This window comes from Elephas maximus, chromosome 7 (assembly GCF_024166365.1).
Source record: "Elephas maximus indicus isolate mEleMax1 chromosome 7, mEleMax1 primary haplotype, whole genome shotgun sequence".
Taxonomy (NCBI): Eukaryota; Metazoa; Chordata; class Mammalia; order Proboscidea; family Elephantidae; genus Elephas; species Elephas maximus.
The window spans coordinates 60,104,077-60,131,992 of NC_064825.1; the positions used below are offsets into that span (position 1 = coordinate 60,104,077).

Below are 27,916 nucleotides of genomic sequence, written 5' to 3' on the forward strand. Positions count from 1 at the left end.
TGAAGACATTTATTTAATATGGAGGGGTGGGGTATTGCTGTCTCTGTCAGTGTGTATGGGGATGGTAGGGAGACAACCAGAGGGATTTGTGCCCTGGAGTAACAGGCTGTTCCGGCCCCAGGCTGGAGGGTGGGGAGCAGACTGAGGGGGCAGGGGAGGTGTGTAAGGGGTTAGGGTGAAGCTCTGCACACATCCTGGGGACCAGAGTCCAGGCCCACCCAGTCACCAAAGCAAGAACCGAATAAATAAAGTGCAACCGTGGGGTTGGGGAAGGGGAAGAGGGAGGGCACCGGGCGCGCCCACGCCCACAGCCCACATTCAGTGCTGCCAGGTCTGGCCCACCTCCTGCCAGACCCTCTTGTCCAATCACCCCTATGTCCGTCCCTCCATGAGCCAGGTGGGGCCCCTGTGCAGCTACTGGAGGTAGCGATAGGCCTTAAAGCAGTGGTTGCCAGCATCAGCCACCACCACGTGGCCATCCGAGGTCAGTGCCAGGCCCTGTGGGCCGTACAGTGGCTCTGCAGATGTGTTGATATAGGACAGGAAGGAGCCAGAGCTGTCAAATACCTGGGTAAAGAGTGGAGATTTGGGGAGAGAGGCAAGATCAGGCAGATGAGGGGCTGTGGAGGGCAGTGTGTACAGGGCACAACAGGAAGCCTTACCCCCATGGCATCCCTGGGCCTTACTCACCTGGATGCGGCTGTTGCCCCAGTCGGCTACAATGATGTTTCCGTTGGAGTCCACAGCTACTCCCGTGGGGGCATTGAATTGCCCATTGCCCTCACCGTGGGAGCCAAACTTGAAGAGGAACTCGCCATCGGCACTGTATACCTAGCAGGGGAAGGTGCTGGGGACTAGGGACCAGGCCTCAAGAAAGGATAGGGACTAGAGGAGGATGGCGTGAAGCCCCAGGGATGAGGACCCCCAGATCTGCAGCTACAGCCCAGACCTTCTTCCTAGGCTTCACATCCATGTACCATATTGCCTACTGACCATCTCCAGCAGATGTCAAATCCAACAGCCCATTATCCCTGAGAAAGCAGTTCTTCTGAGTTCTCTATCTCAGTGACTAGCACCACCCAGTTGGCCATGAGTCATTCTTGACTCCACCTTCTCCACTGGTTCACAGACAATGAATTAACACATTTCACTGATTCTATCTCTAATACCTCTCTCAAAGCTGTACCCTATCTATATGTTGCAACTGCCTTTTACCATAGTCCAGGTCCTCATCATTTCTCATCTGGATTACTGTAAGATTATTGTAAAGGCAAAACCTGTCTCTAATTTTTCTCCCTCCAATGCAGCAGCTGGAGTGATCTTTCTAAGACACACAGGACTGTATCACTCCCCTGCCTGCAATCCTTAATGGCTCCCCATAGGTCTTAGGAAGAGAGCAAGCTCCTTAATGGGGCATATAAACCTCATCTTTCCCTTGCACCACACTCCTCTGCAAACCCAGTATGAACTTCTTGGGGGTTTCCTGAACACACCGTAAGGGTTTCCACCTCTAGGTCTTGACTCAAATACTGTCCCCTTCTCTAAAAAAAAATACTCTACCATCTGGTTAATTCCCACTTGTGCTTTAGGTTGGAAACCCTGGTGGCGTAGTGGTTAAGTGCTAGGGCTGCTAGCCAAAAGGTCAGCAGTTCAAATCCGCCAGGCGCTCCTTGACAACTCTACGGGGCAGTTCTATTCTGTCCTATAGGGTTGCTGTGAGTCATAATCGACTCGACAGCAGTGGGTTGGTTGGTTGCTTGCTTTAGGTCTTTCTCAAATAGTCTCACTTGAATCAAATGTGTCCCCTGTGCCCTTCCAGTTCCTACACTTCCCTATCACATCATCTTGTAACTTCCTGGTTACCCTTTTCTCTTCCCTACTAGACTATAACCAAGATGGGGAATGTGTCTGCTTTGTACATTACTGTATCCCCAGCTTCTGGCATAGTATCTGTGACAAAGTAGCCAGGCTATAAATGCTTATTATTTGAATTACTAATCTCAAAGGGGGAAAAAAGAAAGTGAGGGAGAGAAGAGTCTTGTAGAAGAAGAAAGGAAGTTGGGGCAGTGGTCATGGAGGTGGGAGGATACTAACCTTCACTGAATGATTATGGAAATCCGTCACCACAATCTCATTCTTGTTGTTCACAGCTACAAAATGGGGCCCTGAAAATATAAAGCGGTCTCTAGGGTAGTAAGCTGGGATACTGAGTGAGATGGGAAGAGTATCTGGGATGATAAAGCTGAGGTGTTAGGAAATGGGTAGGGTGTCTAGGGCTAGGGCAAGTAGGAGGAGGTCTCTGGAATAATGGGTGTAGGGTATAGGAAAAAGAGGGTCTCTAGGGCCAAGATATAGAAGGGTGTCTAGAAATGGGATATCAGGGCAGTTCTCTGGGACTAGGATATCAGAACAGATCTCTCAATTGTCCTCCAATACCTGCAAAGTGGCGGTCAGTGGCCCCACGGCCCCCAAAACGGCCAACCAGTTTGCCATTGGGCTGGAAGGTGAAGACACAGCAAGACTTGTTGTCCACCACAATGATATGTCCGTTCCGGTCTACGGCCACTCCCTTGGGGCCCATGAGGCGGCCAGCTCCAATCTTGGTCTGGAGGGAGGGGATACCCATAAGTCACTTTATCTTGACTGCTAGGGGAAATAGTCTCAACCTGGCTCCAAAACAGAACTTTGGGCTAGGGATGGACCAGAAAGCAGGAGGAGGCAGGAATGGACTAGTCTAGGCCCTGGCCATCAGGAAACACTAGAATGGTCAGCTCAGCTGGCTACTAGGAGTACAGACAGTACAGGGACAGCAGGCCTCTCACCTTGAACTTGCCCTCAGGGGAGAAGATGCTGACCCAACGGTTGTCGTAGTCTGCCACAATAATGTCTCCATTGGTGTCCACCGCCACACCTGTAGGGCGCTGCAGCTGCCCAGGTGAGCGTCCTCGGACTCCAAAACGGAATTTGAACTGGCCTTCATTGGAGAAAACCTGGAGCAGAGGATCGAGGGAGGGAGCGGGAAGGAGGGGAGAGACTGTGGGCACAGAGGGAAGGAAGCAGGGTCCTGAAGAAGGAGACCACCCCAGCCCCCATCCATTCAGTCATTCAGCAAGCACTTACTGACACCATGCTGGGGATACAGGGAGGAATCCGACCTCAGGGGACATGCAGCAGAGGGGTAAATGGGTTGTGAAAATATGAAAGGGGTGAGAGGCAAAGTGGTCAGGAAAGGCTCCACAGAGAAGGGGATATATGAGCTAACAGCTTAATAAGGATGCCAAGAGAGGAACCAAAGCCTGCCAGTAAAGGAAGAGGAGGAAAGGCATTTAGGCAGAGTGAACAGAATGTAAAAGGCACTGAGTCCAGTATGGGCAGTGCTCTAGGACCTGTGCAGGGGAGCTGGACAGCAGGAAGCACTCAGGTGAATAAGAGCAGTGATGTTTTATCCTGGGTATAATGGCGATTCACTGAAAACTCTTGGGCTGGGGAAGGACAATATCAGATTTGCTTTTAAGAAAGAACACTCTAGCTGCAAGCCAGCCACCAGTCAGGGGCTGTTGCAGTAATCCAGGTGAGAATCATGATGGCTTGCCCCAGGGTAATTGGCTGGAGAGAAGTAGATGGACTCAGGCAATATATTGGGGGTGACTCAATAGGACTTAGGGTCAGAACAGAAAGGGGAAAAGAAAGTATACCAGGGTTAGTTTGGTGGGTCAGCAAGTCATTCGGGGTATAGGCTGACAAGGTAACCTTCCTCTTGGACAGAGTGAATCTTTCTACCTCTCCCCTTCCCCTGGGGCTCCTTTTCCTTAGCCAACCAACATGCTCAGATCTCTCCAACCTAGAATCACCTATCTTAAGCTAAGCCTCTTTCCTTCTTAAGCTAAGCCTTCTTACTTTTCCTTCACAGTCAAAACATTACTCATGCAATAGTCTCACACACTCTCCTTTGTTATAGGCTCTGGGGACACAAGATGAATCAGAGCCAGGATCAGCCTTGGAGAATTCAAGTTCTGGCCTTGGGCCTTGCTCTCTGATCTAGACCTGCTCCATCCTTAGTGGGCTGGGCTCTCCCTCCCTCCCCCCACCTCTTAGGCCTGCAGGGCTATCTGAACTGGTCCCACCAACAGACATCATTCCCTCCTGATGCTCACTTCCACCAGGCTAAACAACGCAGTCCCCGGGTTCTGCCCTTGTCACCATGGTGGGACAGTGTTTGCCAGGACCAGAGGGAGATACCACAGGCCTGAAGAGTTAATATGAGAGAGACGAAAAGGTACCACCAGACCAGCAGTGAGGTAGTGCATCTGCCTCCTCCAGTCTGAGCAGCTCAGCTTGAGATTCAGCCCTGATGGAGGCAGGGGGGGGGGTCCTACTCTTCCCATCCTATCCTATCTTACCCCTTAAACCTGCGCAACTCCTCCTCATCTTTGAGTCTCAGGATTTCCAGGTCACTTTTCACAGAAGGCTTTATTGACCAACCCCCACCTCTGAATCGATACTCACACAGAAAGTTAGGTCTCCATGATGTATACTTGATAGCTCTTGTCACAATAACGATCACCTCTGGAACTAAATAACTGTTAAATACCTGTATCCGCTTGTAGGAAGCCCTGGTGGCGTAGTGGTTAAGAGCCTGGCTGCTAACCAAAAGGTCAGCATTTCAAATCCACCAGCCACTCCTTGGAAACCCTATAGGGCAGTTCTACTCTATCCTATAGGGTCCCTATGAGTCAGAACTGACTCGACGGCACCTAACAACAACAACTTATAAGGATATAGGCTCCGCATGGGCAGAGACCATGTCTGTTTTGTTTGCTGCTGCATTTCCATTACTAATACAGCAACTGGCACATAGTAGACATTCAACACATGAATGAATTCCTCAGCTCACCCAGAGCACACTGGACATCTCCACTTGGATGCTGCACAGTTACCTCAAACGCAGCATTTGGAAAAGTGAATTCATCAGCTTATCCCCAGGCCTGCTCCTCCTCCTCCTGTGCCCCATCATAGTGAATGGTAACACCACCCACCTAACCCACCAAGTCCTGCCATTTCTTGATCTCTCTAAGAGATGGCTCAGCAAAACCTACTGTATTTGCTTTCTCTAGAATCTGCTGGTGCACCAGTTTGGTCCTTAACATTTCTTTCCTATAGTATAGACAGAATGCTCCTTAGAAGTGAGGATGTCGAGACTTTGTCTTATGTACTTTGGACGTGTTATCAGGAAGGACTAGTCCCTAGAGATGGACACCATGCTTGGTAAAGCAAAGGGTCAGCATAAGAGAGGAAGACCCTCAGAGGGATGGATTGACACAGTGGCTGCAATGATGAGTTCAAGCATAGCAACGACTGTAAGGATGGTACAGGACCAGGCAGTGTTTCATTCTGTTGTACACAGGGTCACTATGAGTCAGAACCAACTTGATGGCACCTAACAACGATGGTAACATACCATGACAGCAATAAATAGATCCCTGGCTTCAGAGATCTCAGAGTCTAGTGGAAGAAAGAGATTAAAACAAAATAAAACAAAACCAGGCAAAAACAAAAAGCAAAACAACAACAAAACCAACCAGTGATTCCAGGAAAGAATGAAACTGCTACAGCAAAAGGCTGGAGGAACTCTGAGAACGATGTGATGAATTCTCTGCCTGAAGCAGATGATGAAGCTTCATGGAAGAACTGATAAAATTTCTGGACTAAGACAATTTACAGAAGGATATAATATACACAATTCAAATTCTTCCTGTAAAATCACAGAATGTTTTTTCCCTGTCAGTTGATGCTGGTCCAGCCCACTGAGGGGATCTGCCTCACCATCCACATGGAAGGCACCAAAGGGAAAAAGTTCACAAGGACCCTGCTATGAACTGAATGGTGTTCCCTTGTAATTGTACTGGAGCCCTAACTTCTATACCTGTAGATTTAATCCCATTTGGAAATAGGGTTTTTTGTTATGTTAATGAGGTCATATCCGTGTAGGGTGTGCTTGAAACTAATGACTTCCAAGATCTAAAAAGAGCAGATTAGGCACAGAGCCAAGCAAACACACGTGGGGGGAAAGACAGATGCCATGTGTCCAAAGATCTGAGGAACACTGGGCTAGAGAAGCTGAGACAAGGATTTGCCCTCAGAGCAGGCAGAGAGAGAGCCTTCCCCTAGGGCCAGTGCCCTAAATTCAGACCTCTAGTCTCCTAAAGGAAACCCTGGTGGCGTAGTGGTTAAGTGCTACAGCTGCTAACCAAAGGGCTGGCAGTTCAAGTCTGCCAGGCGCTCCTTGGAAACTCTATGGGGCAGTTCTACTCTGGCCTATAATGTCGCTATGAGTCGGAATCGACTCGAAGGCACTGGGGTTTTGGTAGTCTCCTAAAATGTGAGAGGGAGGAAGATGTGGCAGTCTACTTCCAAAGCTTTACAGCCTTGGAAATCCTATGGGCAGTTCTACTCTGTCCTATAGGGTCACTATGAGTCGGAGTCAACTCGATGGCAATGGGTTTGGTTTTTTGGTTTAACCTGGGAGAAAATAAATTTGTTAAACTACTCACTTGTGGTATTTCTGTTCCAGCAGCACTAAGAAACTAAAACAGACCCCAACCTTCATTGACTAAGGGGAGGGAGGTGACAGCAGATCTGGGAGTTTGGTCCACACCAGTTCTGAGGACCTCAGAGGAAGAGAAGCAGACACTCAGTTTTGGAATCCGAAAGCCAGACTCCCAGCAGCTATGAAGTTGAGATGCGAGTGGAAGTAGAAGCAAAGAGGATGGCTATAGGACTAGCAGATATTTGGAAGAGAGAGGGGGCTGCACCGAGCCCTACCTCTCAACTCTCCACCCTGGAAGAACTGACAGCACAGCCCCTCACTGGAGCAGACAAAGTGGCACAGGTCTTGCTGCGCATGTGGGTACCCATACGTGCACATACCAGGGAAGATGTTTCAAATCTCAGCCTTTGTGCCAGGAAGCGTTCCTGGCAGTTGGGGTAGAAAAGGAAGTGGAGGAAGGTGGAGGATGTGACCCAGTAGAGTCTCAACACACTCCTCCCCATACCCTCCCCACCATCCAGGCTAGGCCCACAAGCCTCCCTGTGCTGACCTGGGCCTCTCCATCTCTCTGCTCTTGGGAATTGGGTAAGAATCAAGGTGAGCTAGACAAGTCTGGGTGGCCACCACTTGCTAGGTGGAAAGCAGGGGCCAGGGGAGCGCTGACGTGAGTTTTCCTGAGCACTGAGGTGACAGACCTTTGGCAGAGCTGGAGCTTCGACAGCACTCAGGCAGGGTAAAGATTTCCATTTATGAAGTTTAAATTTATAGGCGTTGTGAAGTAAGGATCTTCAGGGAAAAGTTTTGCTAACCGATAAAATATTTCCAAGAACCGAAGCGTATGGTAGTTGGAAACAATCTCCTACATGATAAACTGAAAATTCCAAAACTGTTTACAATCCGACCTCAGCTACCCCACCCCCAACAGTCATCTATCTCCAGACCCACTGGGATCCTTCCAGTTCCCTGAACAACCCCGCTCCAGCACTTTTCCACCTCCCTGCCTTTGTTTACAGCCTCCAACTGGATAAGACATTCTTAACAATAGCCAACATTAAAAAGTTCACTCTGTGTCCAACAAGGTACATTGCATCATTTAATGCTCCCAGCAACACTATGAAGTATTATTCTGCTAATTTTACACGAGTTAACTGAAGCTCAGAAAGGTCACATGACTTGTTTGTAAGGGGCACAGCTAGGATTCATGCCCAGGTGTCTGGTTTCAGGGCCTGAACTTCCAACCACAACACTGTGTCTACCACACTGGTGCCTGCTGGGCTCTCCTCCAGGAATAAAGAGAGAGAAAGCCACCTTTCTTGGCTTTAAGGAGCTCTGAGTACAGCAGAGACCATGCCCATTCAGCGTCTGAAGCTTTAATCATATGTTATGAGATACTGGGAAGGCAGGGGCAGGACTACCTGTGCGGCAGCACTACAACTTCTAGCCACTGAAAACAAACAAAAAAACCCTACTGCAGTGGAACAGACTCTGACTCACGGCAACCTGAAGTGTGTCAGAGTAGAACTATGCTCCATACGGTTTTCGGTGGCTGTGATTTTTTCGAAGTAGATCACTAGGTCTTTCTTCCAAGCTACCTTTCAGTTAGTAGCTGCATACTTAACCATTTGTGCCACTAGGGACTCCAGCCACTGAAAGGCACCCCCCTTTTACAAGTTACCCCGATTTGACTGTCTAGCCAACCAAATGTTTCCAGAGACCAGCTGCAGACAACATACAGTCGGGAACCAGACAGTTATGGTGGAAGACAGCAGGGAAAGGCAGAGCCTGCATCCTGCACATTAGGAGAAAAGGAAGCAAGTAAGCCAGCCAGTGTAGGCTCAAGTGGAGGCAGAGGAGGAAAAAGGAATGTGCCAGAGTCTGGAGACCAGAAGCTGATCTGGCCTGAGCCAAGGACTCTGAGGTAGAGGTTATAAGCACAGTAAGTCACGTGAAGGTGCTGGTTACTGTTACTGCGGGTGGGGGTGGGGTGGGAAATGGGTAGGGTAAGGGTGGCTCTTTATGGAATGGTACTATCTGTAGGGTTTCATCTTTCAGGAGATGACCTGTACACCCTGTTTTTCAAGAGGCTGTAGCTTGAGAACCCTTATTTTGATGTTGGGGAGGATGGGAAGGGCACTTACCTGGATACATTGGTTGTTGCTGTCTGCTACCACTATGCGGCCACTACTGGCTGCTGATACACCCTGTAAATTGGTGAATTCACCTTTCTCCCGTCCGCGGCTGCCTATAAGGATGGGAGAGCAAGGGAAACAAAAAAATTCACTCAAGAGGTCATTCTGAGCCTCACTTCCCAATTGACCCTTGCCTGAGCCAACCCCATTCTGTCTCCACCCCCGGCCAGCTGTACCAACGCGGAAGACGAGCTCGTCCTCAATAGGGTTGTCCTTCCGTTTGCCGCCTGTGCTGTACATGGAGCTGGGCCTACGCACCGCCTTCTGCCGCACGTGGCTGCCCGGGCCGCCGGGTGACTTGACTCGGCGCTTGACATCGTCCGGGGAAGGTGGCAGGTCCCCAGGGTGCAGGGCACGCACGCGGAAGGGGCTGCCACGCACTGGCTGTCCGTAGAGCAGCACAGAGAGGAGCAGCTCACCCTCGGTGCGTGCGGTGTACACTAGCTCGTACGTGCCATTGTTGTGGTCCACCACAGGCACAGGAAGGCGTGAGCCGTCAGGTCCCGTGATCTCTGCGTGCAGCTCCGCACTGCCAGTGCGCACCAGCCGTCCGTCCTTGTCTTTGGTAGTGACGGTGAGCGAGGCAGGTTGGCCCACTAGCGCCTGACGCAGGCCCTCACCCGTGGCCACCGTCTCGTGTGCAGTGGCGCTCGTGGTGAGCAGCGCACCCACATTGAGCACTGATCGCCGCAGCCCATCGACCTCAAGGACCAGTTCCAGCTGCGAGTTCTCATGCGGCCGCTCTGGGAAAGCCTGCGCAGCCAAAGCTGCCAGGCGCTCTCGCATGTGTTTGCGCACAAGCAGCACCTCCGGGGCGGAACCTAGGCGCAAGGCCTGCTCTGCGAAGCTGCAGCTACTGCCGATGTGCTCCTGACCCTGGCGCAGTGTGTCTAACTGGGACTGCAACACCTGAGGAGGGAGATGGGAGGGCTGGGTGGGGACTGGCACAGACGGGATCTCTGGGATTCCTGGTGAGCTGCAGTGCTGTGGCATGGCAGAGGGTGGGAGCGGACAAGGAACACAGATGACAAGAAACACGGACTCCCGCAGCACCTGTGGGCCCATGTCTAGAGGCCGAAAGTATAGCCTGGGGAAAGAGGCACACAGGTGTGGGAAGCAGAGGGAGCAATGGAGGCAATAAGGCCATCCCATAAGGAACAGCTGCAGGGAGGGGTGGACACACGCACCTTCTGCTTGGCTCCAAAAATGGCCTCCAGGTCGCTGACCAGAGCCTGCTTGCGCTGCTGGAGCACTTGTTCCAGGTCCTCAAAGGCTGCGCTTATCTGTGCCAGGGCCTCTGCCTTGCGCTCTTGCAGCTGCTGGCTGATGCCCCCGACTAAGGCAATAGCTGCAGACAGCTGTGGCAGTCTGGGAAGGGGAAGCATCTCACACAGGGGTTGCTGCAGGGCACCCTCACCAAACCATCCCTTCTCCCTGGGAACCCAAATGGTGCTCTCCTGGAGAGTCCTTGGCCAGGACCTCCCTGCCCTCCTCAGGCCTTCCTCCTCACAACCAGGGTCTCTCTCCTGCCCTACTGAGACACCATCCCAAGGCCCCCACCTGCCGCCTACCTGCCGCGCACTGCTTCAAGCTGGCGCTGCAGGGCTGCCTTGTGCTGCTCCACCACGTCCCGCAGCAACACCGTGCCGTGCTCCCGATGCTCCCCTGCGCGGCACTCGCCACACATGGCTGTCTCACAGGCTTCACAGTAAAACTCCATCGTCTGGGGGAGCAAGGACGCCAGTCAGGTGACAGCTGCACACCCAACTTCTCTGCCTCTTCCCACCCCATCTGCCCTCCCTGCCCGTCATCTTCCAGGTGTGCCCCCTACCTGGAACGGTAATCTGGAGTAACACCCTCTCACCCACAGCCATTTGGCCCCCCCACGCCTCTCATCCCCCACCCACCCCAAGTCCTGGCCTCACTGGGCCTGCTTGGGCCCACCTTGCCTTCATGGTTGGGGCAGGAGAGGGGGCGGCCAGCCACAGCACTGAGGGGGTGGGGGTCCTCGGGGTTGTGGGCCCCATCAGGTGCCTGCTGCATGGCCTCCATGAGGCTGCTGATGAAGAAGTTGTTCTGCAGTGCCGAGACGCCCTGCTCAGGGAGGATAGACGTCTGCCGGCACACCGGACAGGACAGCGTCAGGCTCTGGGCAGGGATGTAGTTCTGGAGGCATCTGTCCCAGGACGAGGGGGAGTTAGAGCTGGGAGAGGGGATGGGATGGGCCAGCATACCCCACCTCACACCTCCTATATGGTACACCCCTCTCTTCACAGGCATGCCTTTACACTTTATTTTGAAACCTCTCTAGTTGATACACGATCCTTTCTGCCAGTACGTGTAAAAAGCCTCATCCCTGAGTAGAAACACATCCCTGACCACTCTCAGAAGAGCAAACATATCTGCATTCCTCAGTGGCACAAACACAGGTTCACCTTTCACAGGTGTTTATAAAGCCTTCTCACAGAGAATATTCAACTAGCTCCCCTTTCATTGATTCATTAAACATTTACCAGCTGACTATACTTGCCAAATTTGTGCCAAGCTTTGGGGATACAACAATAAGGCACAGTGCCTGCCCTTAAAATACTTCCAGTCTACAGAGTCAAAAAAGTCACAGAAATAGAGAATTTAGAGTGTGAATAGTGTAATGATTAAGGCCATGTGTCCTGGGGCTAGGCTGCTTGGGTTCAACTCCCAGGTCGGCCATTTACTACACTGTGATCCTGGACCAGTTACTTAACTTTTATGAGGTAAGGATTCTTCCTTTGTAAGATGGAGACCATATAAACCTCACAGGGTATTGGAGGATTAAATGTAAAGTACATAGAACCAAGCCTGGTTTAATGAGAAATTAATTTGCTCTGTAAACTTTCATCTAAAGTACAATAAAATTTTTTTAAAAAAGAAGCAAGCCTGACTCACAGAAAGCAGTATATAATGTAGGCTTTTAATATTATTTATTATTGATATAAGGAATACACTTGATGCAGTGACAAAGAAATGCATAGAAGTGGTATCTAGGCCACCATGGGTGGAGAGGGTGGCCAGGAAAGGCTTCACATGGAGGTGACGTAGCCAAATTTTCATGGATAACTGATTGTTAGCCTGACTACGGAAAAGCACAGGGAAAGGGGGAAAGGTGTTCCAGATACAAGAGGTGGCAAGAAGCAGCATAGTATGCTGAAGACGAAGTCCAAGGCAAGAAAATGTAAAAAATTCTGGAGAGGGAAGCAGAAGCCAGCTCACGGGGTCTCATGGGCCACTCCAAAGAGTTTAGAAATTATCCCAACAGCAATAGGGAGCCACAGGAGAGTGGCATGCCAGGCTGACATTTTATAAAGCAGACAGGGGACAGTGGAATCATCATTGTCATCATCCAGTTCCCATTTATTAAATATTTAGGTGCCAGGTGCTGTGCTTTGTGCTTTACTGTATGTTATTATTTATTTTACACAAATATGATTAAATAACTTCCTGCATCTTATTTTCTTATTAAACAATATTCTTTTTTAAAATTCGTTTATATAAACCAGTATCTCTATATCTCACCCAATCACTTCTAATGCTACTGTAAATATTCATTTTTCCACAATAGTAGACGTTACTATCTTTAAATATTTTTTGAAATTCTGATTTGTGTAAAGTGATTTTTCTCATTTTTACTTTAATTTGTATTAGCCTGAATATTAGGGAGGTTGAGCATTTTGTCATACACACATAAGCTAGCTGGATTTGTTCTATTAACTGCCTACTCTGAGTTTACATTTATTCTTAACAATTCTCTAAGGTAGTGAAATCTATCTCCTTTTTCTAGAAAAGGAAATGGGCTCTGAAAGGGTGAGCTGTCCAAGGTAACAGAACTAGGAAGCACTGGAGCCTGGATTCAAATCCCAGGCAAAGTCATGCAATAGTATTGGCAAGAGGTGGGGAGGACCTGCATTTGGGCAGTAGCAACAAAGACTACAAGGTAGGTACAGATTTGAGAAATATTTAAGAGGTAAAGCCAGTAGGAGGTGTTGTCTGGTTACACATAGGGAGTGAGACAGATGAGTCTTCGTTGACTCCCAGATTACTAGTTTAGGTGACTGAGTGGATGGTGGTGACACTCACTAACATAAGAAACATAGAAACGTAAGTAGCTTTTTGGGTAAGATGAGTTCAGTCTTGTCCTCGCTGAGTTTACCATACCAGTGTGACATCAGGTGGAGGAGACCAGCAGACAGTTGGAGAGAAGGCAGGCTAGAGATAGAGATGGGGGTTCTGTAGGCATTTAGATGGTTTCTGTAGTCATGGGGGAGGATAAGGTCAGCCAAGGAGGGATACAGAGTGAGAAGAGAGCAGGACAGAGCACTCAGCCAATTCTGAATGAGGACAGCAAAGAGGAACAGGCAGAGAGGAAGGAGGAGAGACAGCAGCAGGGAAGAAAGTGAATAGTGTATTTCCGGAAGGAGCGAAGAATAGTCATCAACGTCAAAAGAAGATGAGGAGTCAGGTAAGGTAAGGACTGGAAATGTCCACTGAATTTGGCAAATGTGAGGGCACTTTGTAAGGGAAACAGTGTCAGTAGAGTGGTGGGGTAAAGAAGTTAGAGTAAATGGTAGCTTAGAAGTATGAATGAGAAGCGGGTTGAGGGATTGGATGACAACTAGAGGGGGAGAACAAAAGAGAGTTTTTCTTTGTGTGTTTTAAATGGAAATCTTGCATGTGTTCATAAATTGAGAAGGAACCAGTAGAGAGGGAGAGGTGGAGGAGACTAGAAGACTGATGGGACAGGTCTTTAGGATGGGGACAAGAGTTGGCTCAGGTTGGCCTGAAGAGGAGAGGACCCCATCCTCTAAATGAAAGGAAGGGGGAAGGGGTGAAGGTGGGTGTAGATAAGCAAGGGGCTGGGGAGATGAAAGAGAGAGAGAGAATTCCTAACATTGCCTCAGACAAGATCAGCTGCTGAACATAAAGGAGGGAGAATCTAAGGATAATGGTGACTGTTAGGATTAGTCACTCAGGGGAGGAGAGGAAGCTTACCAGAAACAGAGAATTAGGACTGAGGGCAGCTGTGTGTGTGGAAACCATAAATTTATGGAGGGAAGATCCGAATTGTATAAACTCTCCCATATCCTCAATCTCTTCTCTGAACGTCCCTGCTCCTTTTGAGGAGTACTGTCCGAAGTGCTTCACAAACATTAATTTATTTAATTGTTACCTAGTTTTCCCTGCAGCTCTCTCAAGTAGAGAGTGGTTTTTCTCTCATACTCCACATTCCTTAGGGCCAGGAGGTGGGGTTGATCCTCCTTGCTCCTAACTGGAACATTTCTAAACTATTCTTCAGCATTTTTGAAGCTCATGCCTTCTGTCTATACCACCTTCCTTGTTATTGTCTCCACTAACCTAACAGTCGCTCCATTCACTGAAATCTTTCTTCTGGCTCATTCTCTTTATTAGCCACTCCCCATACCCCAGCATACACACATGCACACACACACACTTCTGCCTTCATTCTCAGTGGCTCTGACATTCACAAGGTGACCTACACACCCATAACTTCTTAATTCCTTGACCTTCTCACCCTCCGTGATCTTTCATCCACTTCACCTCAGCTGTCCACCACCACCCACATCTCATCAATAGTCATGCATCTACTCTGAAATCTGCATATTGACCATTCCACTCTGTTTCTGGCAGCTCTCTTCCCAGCTCAGTGAATCTAGTGTTTCCTCTGCAAAACATCTTCGAGCTTATCAAGACCTCCTATTCATTAATCATACCTGCCTTACTACAATAGCTTCCCAACTGGTCTCCTGTGTCCACTATTGCTCCTCTACATTCCATTCTCCACAAAGCAGTCAGAATGATCTTTTAAAAAATCTAATTTATATCACATTATTTCCCTGCTTCAAAAAACCCTCCAGGGGCTTCCTGGTTGGTGAAAGACATCGATGCACATGGGAGGATAGCATGTCTCTTTTTGGGACACGTAAGCTCTGCGTTGGGAACCCTCCCAGACCTCACCCTATGGGTCTCTTCATTTGTATCCTTTTTGCTGCAATAAAACTGTTACCATAAAAATAATTTTAATTGAAAAACGTTTGTTTAATCCTCTGATGGTTTCCCATTGTACTTAGAATAAAATCCAAACACTTTCCCAAAACCTATAAGCTCCCTTACGAACTACCCTGATTCTCTTGGACCTCACCTCATTCCACTTTTCTCCTCATGCACTACTCTCCAGCCACACTAGCTTTTTTTCTAGTCTCTGGACATGCCACACTTTTTTCTTCCTTAAGGCCTTTCCACAGGTTTTTCCTGTTGCCTGGAACAATCTTCACATATCTGTCTCCTTCTCAACCTCAGGTCTCAGGTCAAGTGTCACCTCCTCAGGGAGCCTTCCTTTCTACATAGAGTAGTCTCTCCTGGTCTACCCATGCTGATAGAGTAGTCTCTCCTGGTCTACCCTTGCCGACCTACTCCTGTTTATTTCCTGTAAAACACGTAGCATAAGATGTAACTCTCTTGTTTGTTTGCTTATTGTTACTGCCCACTACAGGATAAGCTCTTTGACAGCAAGGACCAATGAATAAATGAATAAGTGGTAGTTAAATGTGAAGGCTCTGCAGTCAAACCTGGATTCCTACCTCTGCTACGTACGTACTTCCTGTGTAACCTTGGAAACATTCCTTAATTGCTTAATTACTCTGAACCTTAGTTTCTGCCTCCAAATGGGGATAATAAAGTATTGTGAGGATTAAGTAAGTTAGGTAAATAGTAAACCTAAAAACCAAACCCATTGCCGTGAAGCCAATTCCAACTCATAGTGACCCTATAGGACAGATTAGAACTGCCCCATAGAGTTTCCAAGGAGCACCTGGTGGATTGGAACTGCTGACCTTTTTGTTAGCAGCCGTAGCTCCTAACCACTAAGCCAACCAGGGTTTCCGGTAAATAGTAAGCAATCAATAAATGGGAGATACTGTCATAATTTCCCAGGTGCTCATTTTCTTTAGGAGTGCTCAGTGATCTGGGTGTAGGAGAAGTTGCAGAGACATCCAATTGTAGCTCTGATCCAGGACTGAGGTTCTGCTGGGTGGGTTTAGCAAAGGGCGAAGGTGGGAGGGAATTATGGTTAACCATAGGATTCATGTAGGTAAGAAAGAAAGGGAGGCTGGATGGGGTTGGTAGCTTTGAGGAGAAGATGGAATGGGTAATGGAAGGTAAGAACGGGGTATTAGAGTAAGGGATATGGTATTGGAGTTTATGACCACAGAAGTGGTATTATTTTGGGTGATGACAAAATCCAGGGTGTGGCTAGGGAAGTGTGACTGAGGCAGAGAGGAGGAGGTTACTGGAGATGAAATGGACAAGAGGCATAAGTAGGTAGTGAAGTCACCCAGGATGGTGGAAGAACTTGGAATGGGCAGGAAGGCTGAGACTCTTTCCAAAGTCTACAGTAAAAGAGGCGGAGTGATAAAAAGTTGCTAGACCAATAGCAACAATGAAGGGAAGAGGGAGGTACAGCCTTAATCTCAAAGAGCAAAGCCAGAAATAGCATCCCTGGGGCAAAGCCAGGTTTCTGTGAAGGCAGGAGGCAGAGGGAAGGCGTAGGTGGAGATAATGGTGAGAAGAGCCAGGGACCAGGGCACCTAAGACAGAGTGATGAGGGATGAGAGCCTGAGAGAGAATACTGTCAAAACACCAATGTGATTGTGCATAAAACCCTGTTAAGGCTTCGTGTGGCTCTCAGGGTGAAGATAAAATTCCCCAACAGGTCTACGAAGCCCCGTGTGGTCTGGCCTCCACCTGCATTTCTAGCTTCATCCCGTGACACCCAGTCACACTTGCTCTGCTCCAGCTTCACCGGGCTTCTTCTAGGCCCTCTTACCTGACATATTCCCTCATACCACATGGCCTTTTTGAATGCTCTTTCTGTCCCCTTCACCTGTTAACTCCTATTCACCCTCCGGATCTCACCTCAAGGGCTACTTCCTCAAGGAATCCTTCCCTGATTCTCATACTAGATGCTAAGCCCTCATAGCACTGTAAGCCTTTATTTGAGGCACTTATTAAGCGTGAAATATTACATTTGTCTGTATGATTATTTGATTACAGGCACTCCCCGGATTACAAACGAGTTCCATTCCTAAGTCTGTCTTTAAGTTGAATTTGTACGTAAGTCAGAATAGTTAGGTACAGTTTGTATCTGACGTCAGTCGAAAGTTTGTCTTAAAAAAAAAAGTTTGTCTTAGTATATAGTGCACCTTTCTATGCATAAAAGCATTAAAGAAATACTTCCACATACACTAGAACATTTTTAACATAATAATACAGTAATAATAATAATAATGTTTTGATGTGCGTCTGAAAGTAGTGCCCGTTTGTTATTTCGAACCATTATATGTACCTCGAACTTTTAGGGGGTTGGTTCTATGGAATATATGTAAGTCAGACTTCATAACCTGGGGACTGCCTGTATTATCTTTTTCCTTCATATACTGTAAGCTCCTTAGAAGCAAGCATCAGATTTGTTTTGTTCATCACTGCATACCCAGTACGTGGGAGAGGGTCTAGCACTTAGTAGTTGCTCAATAAATATTTGTTGAATGAAAGGCTGAATTATAGATTTAAAAAAAAAAAAACAAAACAAAAACTAGAGGGTGGGAGGGGTTGACTTTTACATAGTGCCAGAGGATAAAATGAGGATAGACAGGGAGTGACAGGCTTAGCTTCAAATATCCTCCCACTGGTCACAAACTCTTCTGGTGCCAGAGCTGACTGGGGGTCCCAGCAGCTCTGGCTGCTCTAACAGTATCAAGGTTGCCCTGGGGTTTGAGAACTGGCACAGAAGGCACCATTCTGAGCAGAGACCATGGCCCACTGTTAGGAGCTTCCGGGCCTTCTACAGATTCTTGCACTCACACCCGGATCTCTTGCAGGTGGGGTTCACCCACCCCCTTCCCACGCGTATACACACTTCTCTTACCTGTTACAGGTTTACACACACGGCTCCCTTCCCATGCTTATATATACTTCTCTTACCTGTTACAGGTTTACACACATGGCTCCCTTCTCATGGGGGCCCCAAATGTCCTCATCCCACCCTGGTACAGACCCCCCTCACCTCTCACAGAAGGTATGCAGGCAAGGCAGAACCTTGGGGCACCGGTACCGATCCAGGCAGATGCTGCAAACCAGGAACTGCTTGTCCATTGGCTGGACCTCAGGTCCGGGGCTGTCCTCCCTCTTCGCCATGGTGCTCACGGATGGTTCCTATCACTCACACCAGCCTGTGTACAGAGAGATGGTCAGCACCAGGGTGGACAATGCTCCCACTCCCCACTAGAGCCCCACCATTCCAGTCCCCTGCAGAGAACTGGCCTCCATTTCTTTATGGCCAGGGGCAGAACAGAACAGTGCTCTGGCAGGAGCACGGTGGAGTAGGTGGATTGAATGACCCTTGAGCATAGTGCTCTGGTTAAGAGCACAGGCTTCAGGTTAGACTTGGTTTCAAACCTGGTTCAGCCTCTTACCAGATACGTGACCTTGAACAATTCAAATAACCTCTCTGAGCCTCACTTTCCTACTTTGTAAGAAGGGAATAGTAAACCCTTCCTCAAGTGGTTATTTTGAGAATTTGAAATAGTACACGTTGAGTGCCCGTTAAAGGATGCCCATTTTCACTGTTATCGCACCCCGCCACCTGCCCCCTCCCCCCCAAATCTCCTCTGCCTCTCCCAAATCCTTCTCCAGGAGACCTTTCCTGATGGAGTGTCTCTCCTCTGATGACCTGCAGCTCTGATATCTGTGACCTGGCACATCTCTCAGCACACGTGCCTGGAATTTCACTCTTTTCCACATCCAATCAGTATACAGGTATTGTGGATTCTGCCTCCTGAATATCTCAAATCCATCCCTTTCTCTCCAACCCCACACCTACTGTTCAGGTCACCATTAATTCTTTCCTGGAATACAGCAGTAGCCTCCGAACTGGTATCCCTGTCTTTTCACTTGTGCCTTCTCCTCCATCCCCCTGGGAGCTGGAATGAGTCTTACAAAACACAGGCTAGATCTTGTTACTAAACCAAAAACAAACCCATTGCTGTCAATTCCAATTTATGGCAACCTCATGTGTGCAGATTATACCTGCTCTCCATAGGGTTTTCAAGGCTGTGACCTTTTGGAAGCAGATCGGCAGGCCTGTTTTTGGAGATGCTTCTGGGTGGGTTCAAAGTGCCAATCTTTCAGTTAGTAGTCAAGCACTCGAACGCTTAACTCTTTGCACCCATCCAGGAACTCCTAGCCAGCTGCTTAGTTAGAAGTAACTCCCTGTTTGATTCTGCATCCCACTTTGAAGAGTGGCATCTGGGGTCTTAAACGCTAGCAAGCGGCCATCTAAGATGCATCAATTGGTCTCAAACTACCTGGATCAAAGGAGAATGAAGAACACCAAGACACGAGGTAATTATGAGCCCAAGAGACAGAAAGGGCCACATAAGCCAGAGACTACATTAGCCTGAGACCAGAAGAACTAAATGGTGCCTGGCTACAACCAATGACTCCCCTGACAGGGAACACAACAGAGATCCCCTGAGGGAGCAGGAGAGCAGTGGGATGTGGACCTCAAATTCTTGTAAAAAGACCAGACTTAATGGTCTGACTGAGATTAGAAGGACCCTGGATGTCATGGTCCCCAGACCTCCTCTTTGCCCAAGATAGGAACCATTCCCAAAGCCAACTCTTCAGACAGGGATTGGACTGGACTATGGGATAGAAAATGATACTGGTGAAAAGTGAGCTTCTTGGATCAAGAAGACACATGAGACTATGTGGGCAGCTCCTTTCTGGAGGGGAGATGAGAGGGCAGAGGGGGTCAGAAGCTGGACGAATGGACATGAAAATAAAGGGTAGAGAGAAGGAGTATGCTGTCTCATTAGGGGGACAGCAACTAGGAATATATAGTAAGGTATATATAAATTTTTGTATGAGAGACTAACTTGATTTGTAACCTTTCACTTAAAGCACAATAAAAATAAAAATAAAAATAAAGTAACTCCCTGTTTAAATTCCTTCAGTGACTCTCCATTCCAAAGGACAAAGTCCAAACTCCTTAAATTGGCCAACAAGACTTCCTTTTGTCTGGCTCTTATCTTCCTCTATAACCTCATCCCTCACAATTCTTTGATCAGCCACACTGGTTTCCTTTCAGTTCCTGAAGGCTTCTTGTTCTCTTTCGCGTATAGGCTGTCATATTTTGTTCCCTTTGCCTGAGATTCTCTTCCTGCCCCTCCATGCCCAGCTGACTCCTATTTATCCTTCAGGTCTCCACATAAATGTCACTTCCTCCAGAAAGCCTTCCCTGATTTCCTCAAGCCTGGATTGGGTGCAGATCCCTGCTGCGGAACGCAGTGGTTTAGCATTCGGCTGCTAACCAAGAGGTCAACGGTTCAAAACCACCAGCGGCTCCTTGAAAATCCTATGGGTGAGTTCTACTCTGTCCTATAAGGTTGCTAAGAGTTGGAATCAACTCAATGTCAATGGGTTTGGGTCTTTATTTTTTTTCAGGGGGGGGCCTAGGTATTCCACCTCTGTGTCCCTTCCAAAACCAAACCCATTGCTGTCGAGTTGATCCAACTCATAGCGACCCTACAGAACAGAGCAGAAGTGCCCCATAGAGTTTCCAAGGAGTAGCTGGTGGATTCAAACTACTGACTTCTTGGTTAGCAGCTTATCTCTTAACCACTGTGCCCATCAGGGCTCCTGTGTCTTTCACACCCTGTGTTTCCTCCATCCTAGCCCTTATCAAATTATACTATAGTTTTCTTGTTTCTTGTTACTTCCACTGCATGGAGATTTCTTAAGGGTAGGGGCTAGATTTTTTTTTTTTTTTTTTTTTTATTCCTAGCACTTAGCACTGAGCATGACCTAAGGACTGATCTGTATTTATTGAATGCATCCAGTAATTCAACAAATATTAAGTGCCTACTTTGTACAGGTGCTAGAGATAGATAGAGTGATGTACAAAACAGATATGGTCACTGTTCTTCTGGTGGGAAGGTGGTGACAGATATTTTAAAAAGTAAGCAAACAAATAAATATAATTGCAAATTGAAAAAAAAAATGCTATGACAAAAAGCACATAGGAGAAAAGGATGATACAAGAAAGAATATTTTTGATTGGGTGATGAGGGAAGATCTCTCCAAGGAGCATTCTGAGGGACAGAAGAAAAATTCTAGGGGTGAGGATGGGGGCATCGGGGAACCAGGGAGGGAAATCATTCTAGCCTAAAGAAACAGCATGAATGGAGGCTCTAGGGCAGAAAACTCAAATGAGAACCCATGTTAGAGCAAAGGTAAGAGGTAGTTTCGGAAGGTAGGCAGAGATGAGATCATGAAGGCCTTTGGAGGTCATGTGAAGAATCTGGGTTTTATTCTAAGTTGGGCCAATCATATAGTTTACAAAAAATACAAAGCTACTCTGGCAACTGTGAGGATTGGAGAGGAGCAAGAGTGGCTGCAGGGAGACCAGTTAGGAAGCTATCGCAGTTCTTAAGGTGAGAACTTAATAGTGCACACTATCAGAGTTATAGGCAAAAAGTGGATTGATTGAGAAATATTCATGAGATAAAATAAAAAAGACATTGTGATGGATTGGCTGTGAGAGGGAAAAAGGAATGTCAAGAATAATTCCCAGGTTTCTTGTCTGAGCAAATGATGGGTCATGCACAGAGACAGTGAAAGCTAAGGAAGGGCTGATTAGAGTATTCTGTTTCAGGTATACTGAGTTTGAGGTGCCTGTGTGATGTCCACATAACACCCAACATAGAGATGTCAAATAAGGGATAGAATATGGGAGCTCCAAAGAGAGGTCTGGGTTGGTTATTGATTTGGGATCACTGGCATACTAATGGTACTTAAAGCAAAGAGAATGGATGAGACTTCTTAGGAACAGAGTGAGAAGAAAAGGGCCCAGCACAAGGAAGGGGAGCCAGCAAAAGAGACTGAAGAGAGCCCAGAGGGATGAGAAGAAAACAAAAACAAAACCAAGGGAGTAAGAGACCAAGAAAATCAAAGGAAGAGAGTGATTCAAGAAAAGAGGGGTGACGTAAGATGAGTATGGAAGAGTATCTACCAGACAGAGAGTGGTGGGGGCAGAAGCCAGGTTAGCATGACTGAAGAATGAATGGTAGATGAAGAGCTTAACAGTGGATGTAGACAAATTATGAGACAAATTTGGCCATGAAGAGAGGCAGAAAAATACTGGACTATTTCAAAAAAAGCAATGACAAGGGCCAGGTCATTGCTATCTGTGCCTAGTTAGATGCATCATGGGCCTCTCTAAAAGACAATGAACCTCGAGGTCTGGAGAGGGGCAGGAGAGAGTCTGGGCTGCATATGCCCTTGCCTATGTTTGTGTGAGCATGGGTGGAGGTAGAATGGGAAGGGCATGCCTGAGAGCATCCTCCCCCTGATGTGGGCACTTGGACCCTGAGGTTCTTTCCAGATGTGAGGGTTCTGGATCTGGAGACCTAATACCAAGACAACATAGCAGGAGGGAGGACAGACTGAAGGAACAGGAGGCCAGGCCAGAGCCGAGCTGAGACTTCAGTCTGGTGAGGTGGAGGACTAGGAAGAAGAGTAGGAGTGGTCTGCTGGGCCCTGATGGGGCAGCTGGACGTCAGGCTCCGCCTCTCTCCAAGCCCAAGGGGCTCTCCCAGCCTGTCACACAAAGGCGGGGATTGGACAACATCCAAGGACAGGCAGCTCCTCCCTCCCTTCCCCTTCCTGCTTTAGTTCCCCACCCAGAAGTACTGGGCATGCAGCCGCTGAGGCCATATCCCAGCCTGAAAGTCTAAGATTCCCTTACTCTCCTGCACACCTATTCCCACCTCTCCCATCCCACTGTGTTCTAGAGATCTGCCCCCAAGGTCCTACAGGCAGTGATTTAAGTCCACTGTTTATCACAGCAGATACTTGGAGGGTGTTGGACTCCCTTCTCAGGCTGCCTCCGGCCATCCCCGCATCTCTTATCCTACCCATCTTTTAAGGCTCAGTTCTAAAGGCATCTTATTTCCACATTCAGCATTCACTCAGCACATCTGCTAGGCCTGGGGATACAAAGATAAATAGTCACAGGTCAGCCTTCATGGATTCCACAGTCTGATAAACAGATTCCTGTGATGGAATGTGGTGAGGGCTATGATGGGGAAGCACAGGTTGCCCCAGGAAGTACAGAGAAGGTCCCCAACCCAGATCTGGGTCAGGGGTGGGTGTGGAGGCTGGAGGTCAAGAAGAGCTCTCCAGGAGAAAGTGGCATTCAAGCTGAGCACTACAGGGTGAGTACCAGTTACAGAGAGCTTGGTGACTTCTCCATCAGTGGCCTGGATTACACACTGTGACAGGGGAGGGCTAAGAAAGAAGAGGGGAGTTAGGCAGGAGATAGATCATGCAATGCTTTGTTGATCTTATTAAGGAGGTCACACTTTACTCTTTCCTGCTAGGGCTTAAGGCTTTATCCAAAGAGCAAAGGGAAGCTACAGAAGGGTTTTAAGCATAGAGTGACGAGAGTAAATTTTTTACTGTGATGTGGAAAATAGTTAAGAGGGGTCAAAAGTTGAAAATTAAGAGACTGTACAATATTCCCAAGGAGAGATGATGGTGGCCTTAATTAGGGGAGGGGAGGTCAAAGTGGATTTCATAGGGAGGAATCAACAGAACTCGGTGACTGGGTGATTTCATGTAAAGAGTTGGAGAAGAAAAAGGAGTCAGAGATGATTCCCAGTTTTCTAGCTTGGAGACTCTGGAAGAGGAGCAGTTTTGATAAGAGGGTAACAAGTTTAGTGTTTCATGTGATGAATCTGAGGTACCTATGGCGCATTCAACCAGAGATCCAGATGGCAGTTGGAAAGATAAGATAGAGTCTAGGAAAAAAGTCTAGCCTGGAAATGTGGAATTGAGAGTCGAGGGTATAAGGATGATACTTGAAGCCACGGAAATGGATGACATCGGCCAGAGAGGTTGTCACACGAGAAAGGAGGCCTGTGAGTGAGCACTGAAGAACCTCGACATTTAAGGGATAAGCCCAGGAAGCAATGCCAGCTAAGAAGATTGAGAAGGTGTTGTCAGAAATAGAGAAGATGCAGAAAAGAGAGATGTTTTAAAAAGCAAGGGAGAACAAAGTTTCACAGATGAGGGAGTGATCTTCATTGTGAAATGCTGCAGAGTGGCCCCGTATCTAAAGCCCAAAAGAAGCTGTCAGTAACCTCGGGGAGTGTGGTTTCCAGGGGCCGGGGGAGAGGAAGCCAGGTCAAGGGGACTGAGGAGGAAGTAAACTGTGAGCAAATGAAGATGATCAGTGCTGATTCCACTAGATCCTTAACATCTGCAAGGGACATGTGCCAAGGCTTTTCGCGTCTCCACGTTCTCAAACAACGTCTACTTTCACCCCATAACTTCCTCCTAAACTTCACAAGATTCCCAGTGTACACGATTTACACAGCTGTGAGTGCAGACGACCATTGCATTGTTGAAAACTGGATGTGTGAGGTCAGCTAGGCTTACTGACTAAAATGACTCAGTCTTGCTCACTAGCCTCCAAGCATATTTAATCATTTAAGGCCTCAGCAAAATGACAAATGACTGCAGGTTATAGTCTTTGGAGTTTCTCTGGAACAGATGAAACCTTGGATAAGGTAAAGTCTTCAACTCCAAGGAACTCCTTCAGTAAGACTGGAGGTAAGGGAAGTGATGAAATTCACAGTACCATTTCCCCACCACTGCCAGACTAAGGTAATAAACCATTCCATCAACTGATCAACCTATCAAATGATCAAACTTCCCTGTACACACTCTATGCCAGGTTCCTCAACCTGGAACTGGAAATATAAAGCTGAATCAGATGTAGTCCCTGTCTTTCACATATTCTTAGACTGATGTGGGAAACAGACATGGAAATTCATAACTACCACGTGATAAATGTCATGATATTAACATGTTCGAAGTGCCTAACTCTGAAGGTGTTAGAGGAAAATAAAGAGGCATCCAGAGGAAGGAATATTTGAGTTGGGCCTTGGGGGATAAATAGAAATTTGATAGGTACACTGGGAAAACAATGAACTAAGAAACAGAAGCATAAAAATTAAGAAATATGGACCAGTTGGCCAAGAGAGCAAGACTCAAAAGGACAGAGGCTATACTGGATGCTTTCATGATCTACTCAGTACAGGTTCTCTGCTTGCCACTCTGGCTGCCCCTCCACTGTGCATTTTCCTTAAATGTTTAGCTCCACAGCGTTTTGTTCTAGGGACTCTTCTCTCGCTTCTCATACTCTGACTGGTTAATCTCATCATTTCCCATGGACTCAGTCAGCACCCAGTTGTTAAATGACTCCTAAAGATTTATCTCCCATGCAGATGGCTTTCCTGAATCCCAGGCCTGTATATCTTACTGCATCTTGGACATCTCTATCTGGATGATGCATAGGGACTGGTCCAAAACTGAATTCATTTTCCCCTCAACTACTCTTCCTGCTGTGTTTATCTTAATGAAAGGCACCACCATCCACCTTGTCACATGAATCAGAACCCCAGGAATCTTCTCAGTTCCTCTTCTTCTTTCACCTTGATTTCTGCTTCTAAAATTCTGATTCTGTGTCTGGGTTTAAAGGTCAGGATAACTAGGCTCTAGTTCTGACTCTGTCATTTTAACTCCACCAACTTGAAGTGAGATGCCAGACAAGTTCTTTTCCCATTCCCATCCCTTACTTGTAAATTAGAAGGAGCGGTCTTTTTGTTCCCAAACTCTGAGATCCCCAAAGTTTCATTTCCGGCCAAGTGCCCCTACAGGTTGTAAAATGTGCCCCTGATTAAATTCCATCTTGTGCTCCCTTGACGATTTAATTTCTAGCTTCTATCATAAACCCTGGTGGTGTAGTGGTTAAGAGCTACACCTGCTAACGAAAACGTCAGCAGTTCGAATCCACCAGGCACTCGCTGGAAACTCAATGGGGCAGTTCTACTCTGTCCTATAGGGTCACTATGAATCAGAATCGACTCGAAGGCAATGGTTTTTTTTTTTTTTTTTTTTTTTATCATAAGGCTAGGTATGTTAGACGGTGGTCACGGTTGCCCCTACCTCGCTTCTAAAGTAAATGTTTGCTGAGTTTGAGTCACCCATGATACTTTCTCTGGGCACCCTCTACTCTAGCCATATGGTTTTGCTGTTTTCTGAACCTAGGCTATACTCTCCCATCTTGAGCTTTTGCTCAAGTTCTTCTTTCAGCAAGAATGCCACTGTCCTCTAAGTGGGTGAGGTGGTACTTGGCACACAGAAAGTGCCAGTATATCCTGGTGACAAGAGAGCCATGTTTAAATCTCTGCAGTTTCCTCTCACTAGAGAGAAAGGCATAAGCAAAAGCAATAACAAGACAAGTGAACAAAGCTCAAGAAGAGACAGACCCCTGCTTAAGCTTTCCAACAGCAAAAGGTAGTAAGTGCTCTGTCACTGGAGGTATGCAAGCCAAGAAGGGCAGGGCAACTGTCAGGCCTGCAGCTCTGACTTCATTTCTGCAGGCAAATCAGAGCCCCGCTTAGGAGATGAAAGGGCACTGGCGAGCTGGACATACAGGGGGAGACCTGTGAAGAGGACCTTGCACCTGCTATGACCTCACAGATTTGATCTTCCTGGGACCTATCCTGGCCTTCTGCTGTTCACACACCACACAGACCCCCACACCGGGAATATGCCCAGGGCCTGCTTTCAGTTGGACTGACCTCCCTGGAGTGCAGCCTGCCCCTCCAACCTGCAACCATCTGTCCTTGCAGGTTTGAAGCCCAGGATCTGAAACCAAATCCAGAGGGGAGGGAGGCCAGAACGAGGGAGGGGCCTGGGGTCCTCCAGGATGGGCCCAGGCTGCAAGAGAACCTGAGGGATCCTTTCCTACAAGAAGCAGCCTCCGGATGAGGCTTCCTGTCCAGCGAGCAGTGCTAGGAGAGGCAAGAGTGTCCTCCATCCTGCCTGGTGGGCTTCTGGGTGCCCGGAGGAGGATGGAGCGGAGGAGCAAGAGGTGGAGGTGTCTGCACCAGGGAGAAAGGAGCCCTTCAGACAAGCTGGGCCACAAGATTCCAGAGTCCCACTCAGCAACCCCACCCCACCCCACCCCCCACCCTCGGCCGCAGCGCTCCGCACCCTCCGCCAACACACTCAAGCTCCCAAAGCCCCGCGCTCCTCCAAGGGACCACCCATCCACCCGCGCCTCCCCCCTCAAGCACAAACCTCACCTGAGCAGCCACAGCCTGAAGAATACCCCAGCTGCTCTCACGGACATGGACACGCCTCACGTGGATAGAGACAGGCACAGCTTTTGAAAAGCATCCGCGCCCCCACCCACAGACACCCGGATAGACACACTGCTGGGACCCAGACCGGGACCCGGTAGACAGGGATACAAATGCACGCCTGGGCCCCGCCCGTCGCACTCACCGCGGCGGAGAAGGATGGGAGGGCCAAGGCCCAGACTGCGGCCACTCAGAGGGGCCCGCGGCGCTGCCCCCGCTGCCAGAGCCCGTCCGCCCGGCCCTGTCCGCGGCGCCGCCCCACGTCCCGCGCCTCTGCCTGTCCCCGCGCCGGCGCCGCTGCCCGACCCGCCGCACAGGCCGGAGGGAGGGGCCCAGGCGGGGCTGCGGACGGGCCGGGGGAGGGGGCGACTCAAGTGCTGAAGACCCACCCACGTCCCGCCCACCGCCGCGGAGATCCCGCCCACTCCCCGCCCGCTCTCCCCTCCCGAGTCCGCCCCGTATCGAGTCGGTCACCCCCCCGCCCCACGCCCGCGGCTCCTGTGGGCGCTGCCTCCGGTGTCGCGCTGTGGAGCAGGTGAGCCGGATCCCGGATCCCGGATCCCGGATCCCAGCCAGCTGCTTCTGGCTCCCGAGGGCTCCGAGGGAGGGGCGGTGTAGTTGGTCTCAGGGACTGGGATAAGGCTTGGTCCAGAAAAGGCAGCTTGGGCAGCAGGGAGCTGGGACTCTGGGAGCCTGTTGGGGCTGCCTCCTGGAGGCACCCTTTCCGGCTTTCTTGTGGGGCTCCCGCGGAATATGCCAGTCTGGTTTCTGCTGAGCGGGGGAGGAAGGGATTGTCTGTGCCTCGGAACGGATGTCTGGGCAGAGAAAGGGCCGTCCCAGAGCTCTGGGAGAAGGGG

The 27,916-nt window shown here is 48.7% G+C and overlaps 1 protein-coding gene across 3 annotated transcripts; it reads right to left on the reverse strand.

The window, feature by feature from the left end:
* Window positions 1–27,394, reverse strand: TRIM3 (tripartite motif containing 3). 3 transcript variants are annotated; one of them, XM_049890367.1, is made up of 13 exons: window positions 27,003–27,195; window positions 26,496–26,798; window positions 17,849–18,014; window positions 10,681–10,912; window positions 10,308–10,459; window positions 9,924–10,104; window positions 8,913–9,645; window positions 8,686–8,789; window positions 2,823–2,990; window positions 2,437–2,605; window positions 2,095–2,165; window positions 691–831; window positions 1–567 (listed from the first exon to the last, which is right to left on the reverse strand). In XM_049890367.1, exons 3-13 carry the CDS (start codon window positions 17,977–17,979, stop codon window positions 415–417), a joined length of 2,235 nt encoding a protein of 744 aa, XP_049746324.1. In that variant the 5' UTR covers window positions 17,980–18,014; window positions 26,496–26,798; window positions 27,003–27,195; the 3' UTR covers window positions 1–414. The 3 variants fall into 3 exon arrangements, with proteins under 3 accessions (XP_049746324.1, XP_049746321.1, XP_049746322.1); XM_049890364.1 differs by lacking the exons at window positions 26,496–26,798; window positions 27,003–27,195 and adding an exon at window positions 27,205–27,394; XM_049890365.1 differs by lacking the exon at window positions 26,496–26,798.
* Window positions 27,395–27,916: the final 522 nt, after the last annotated feature.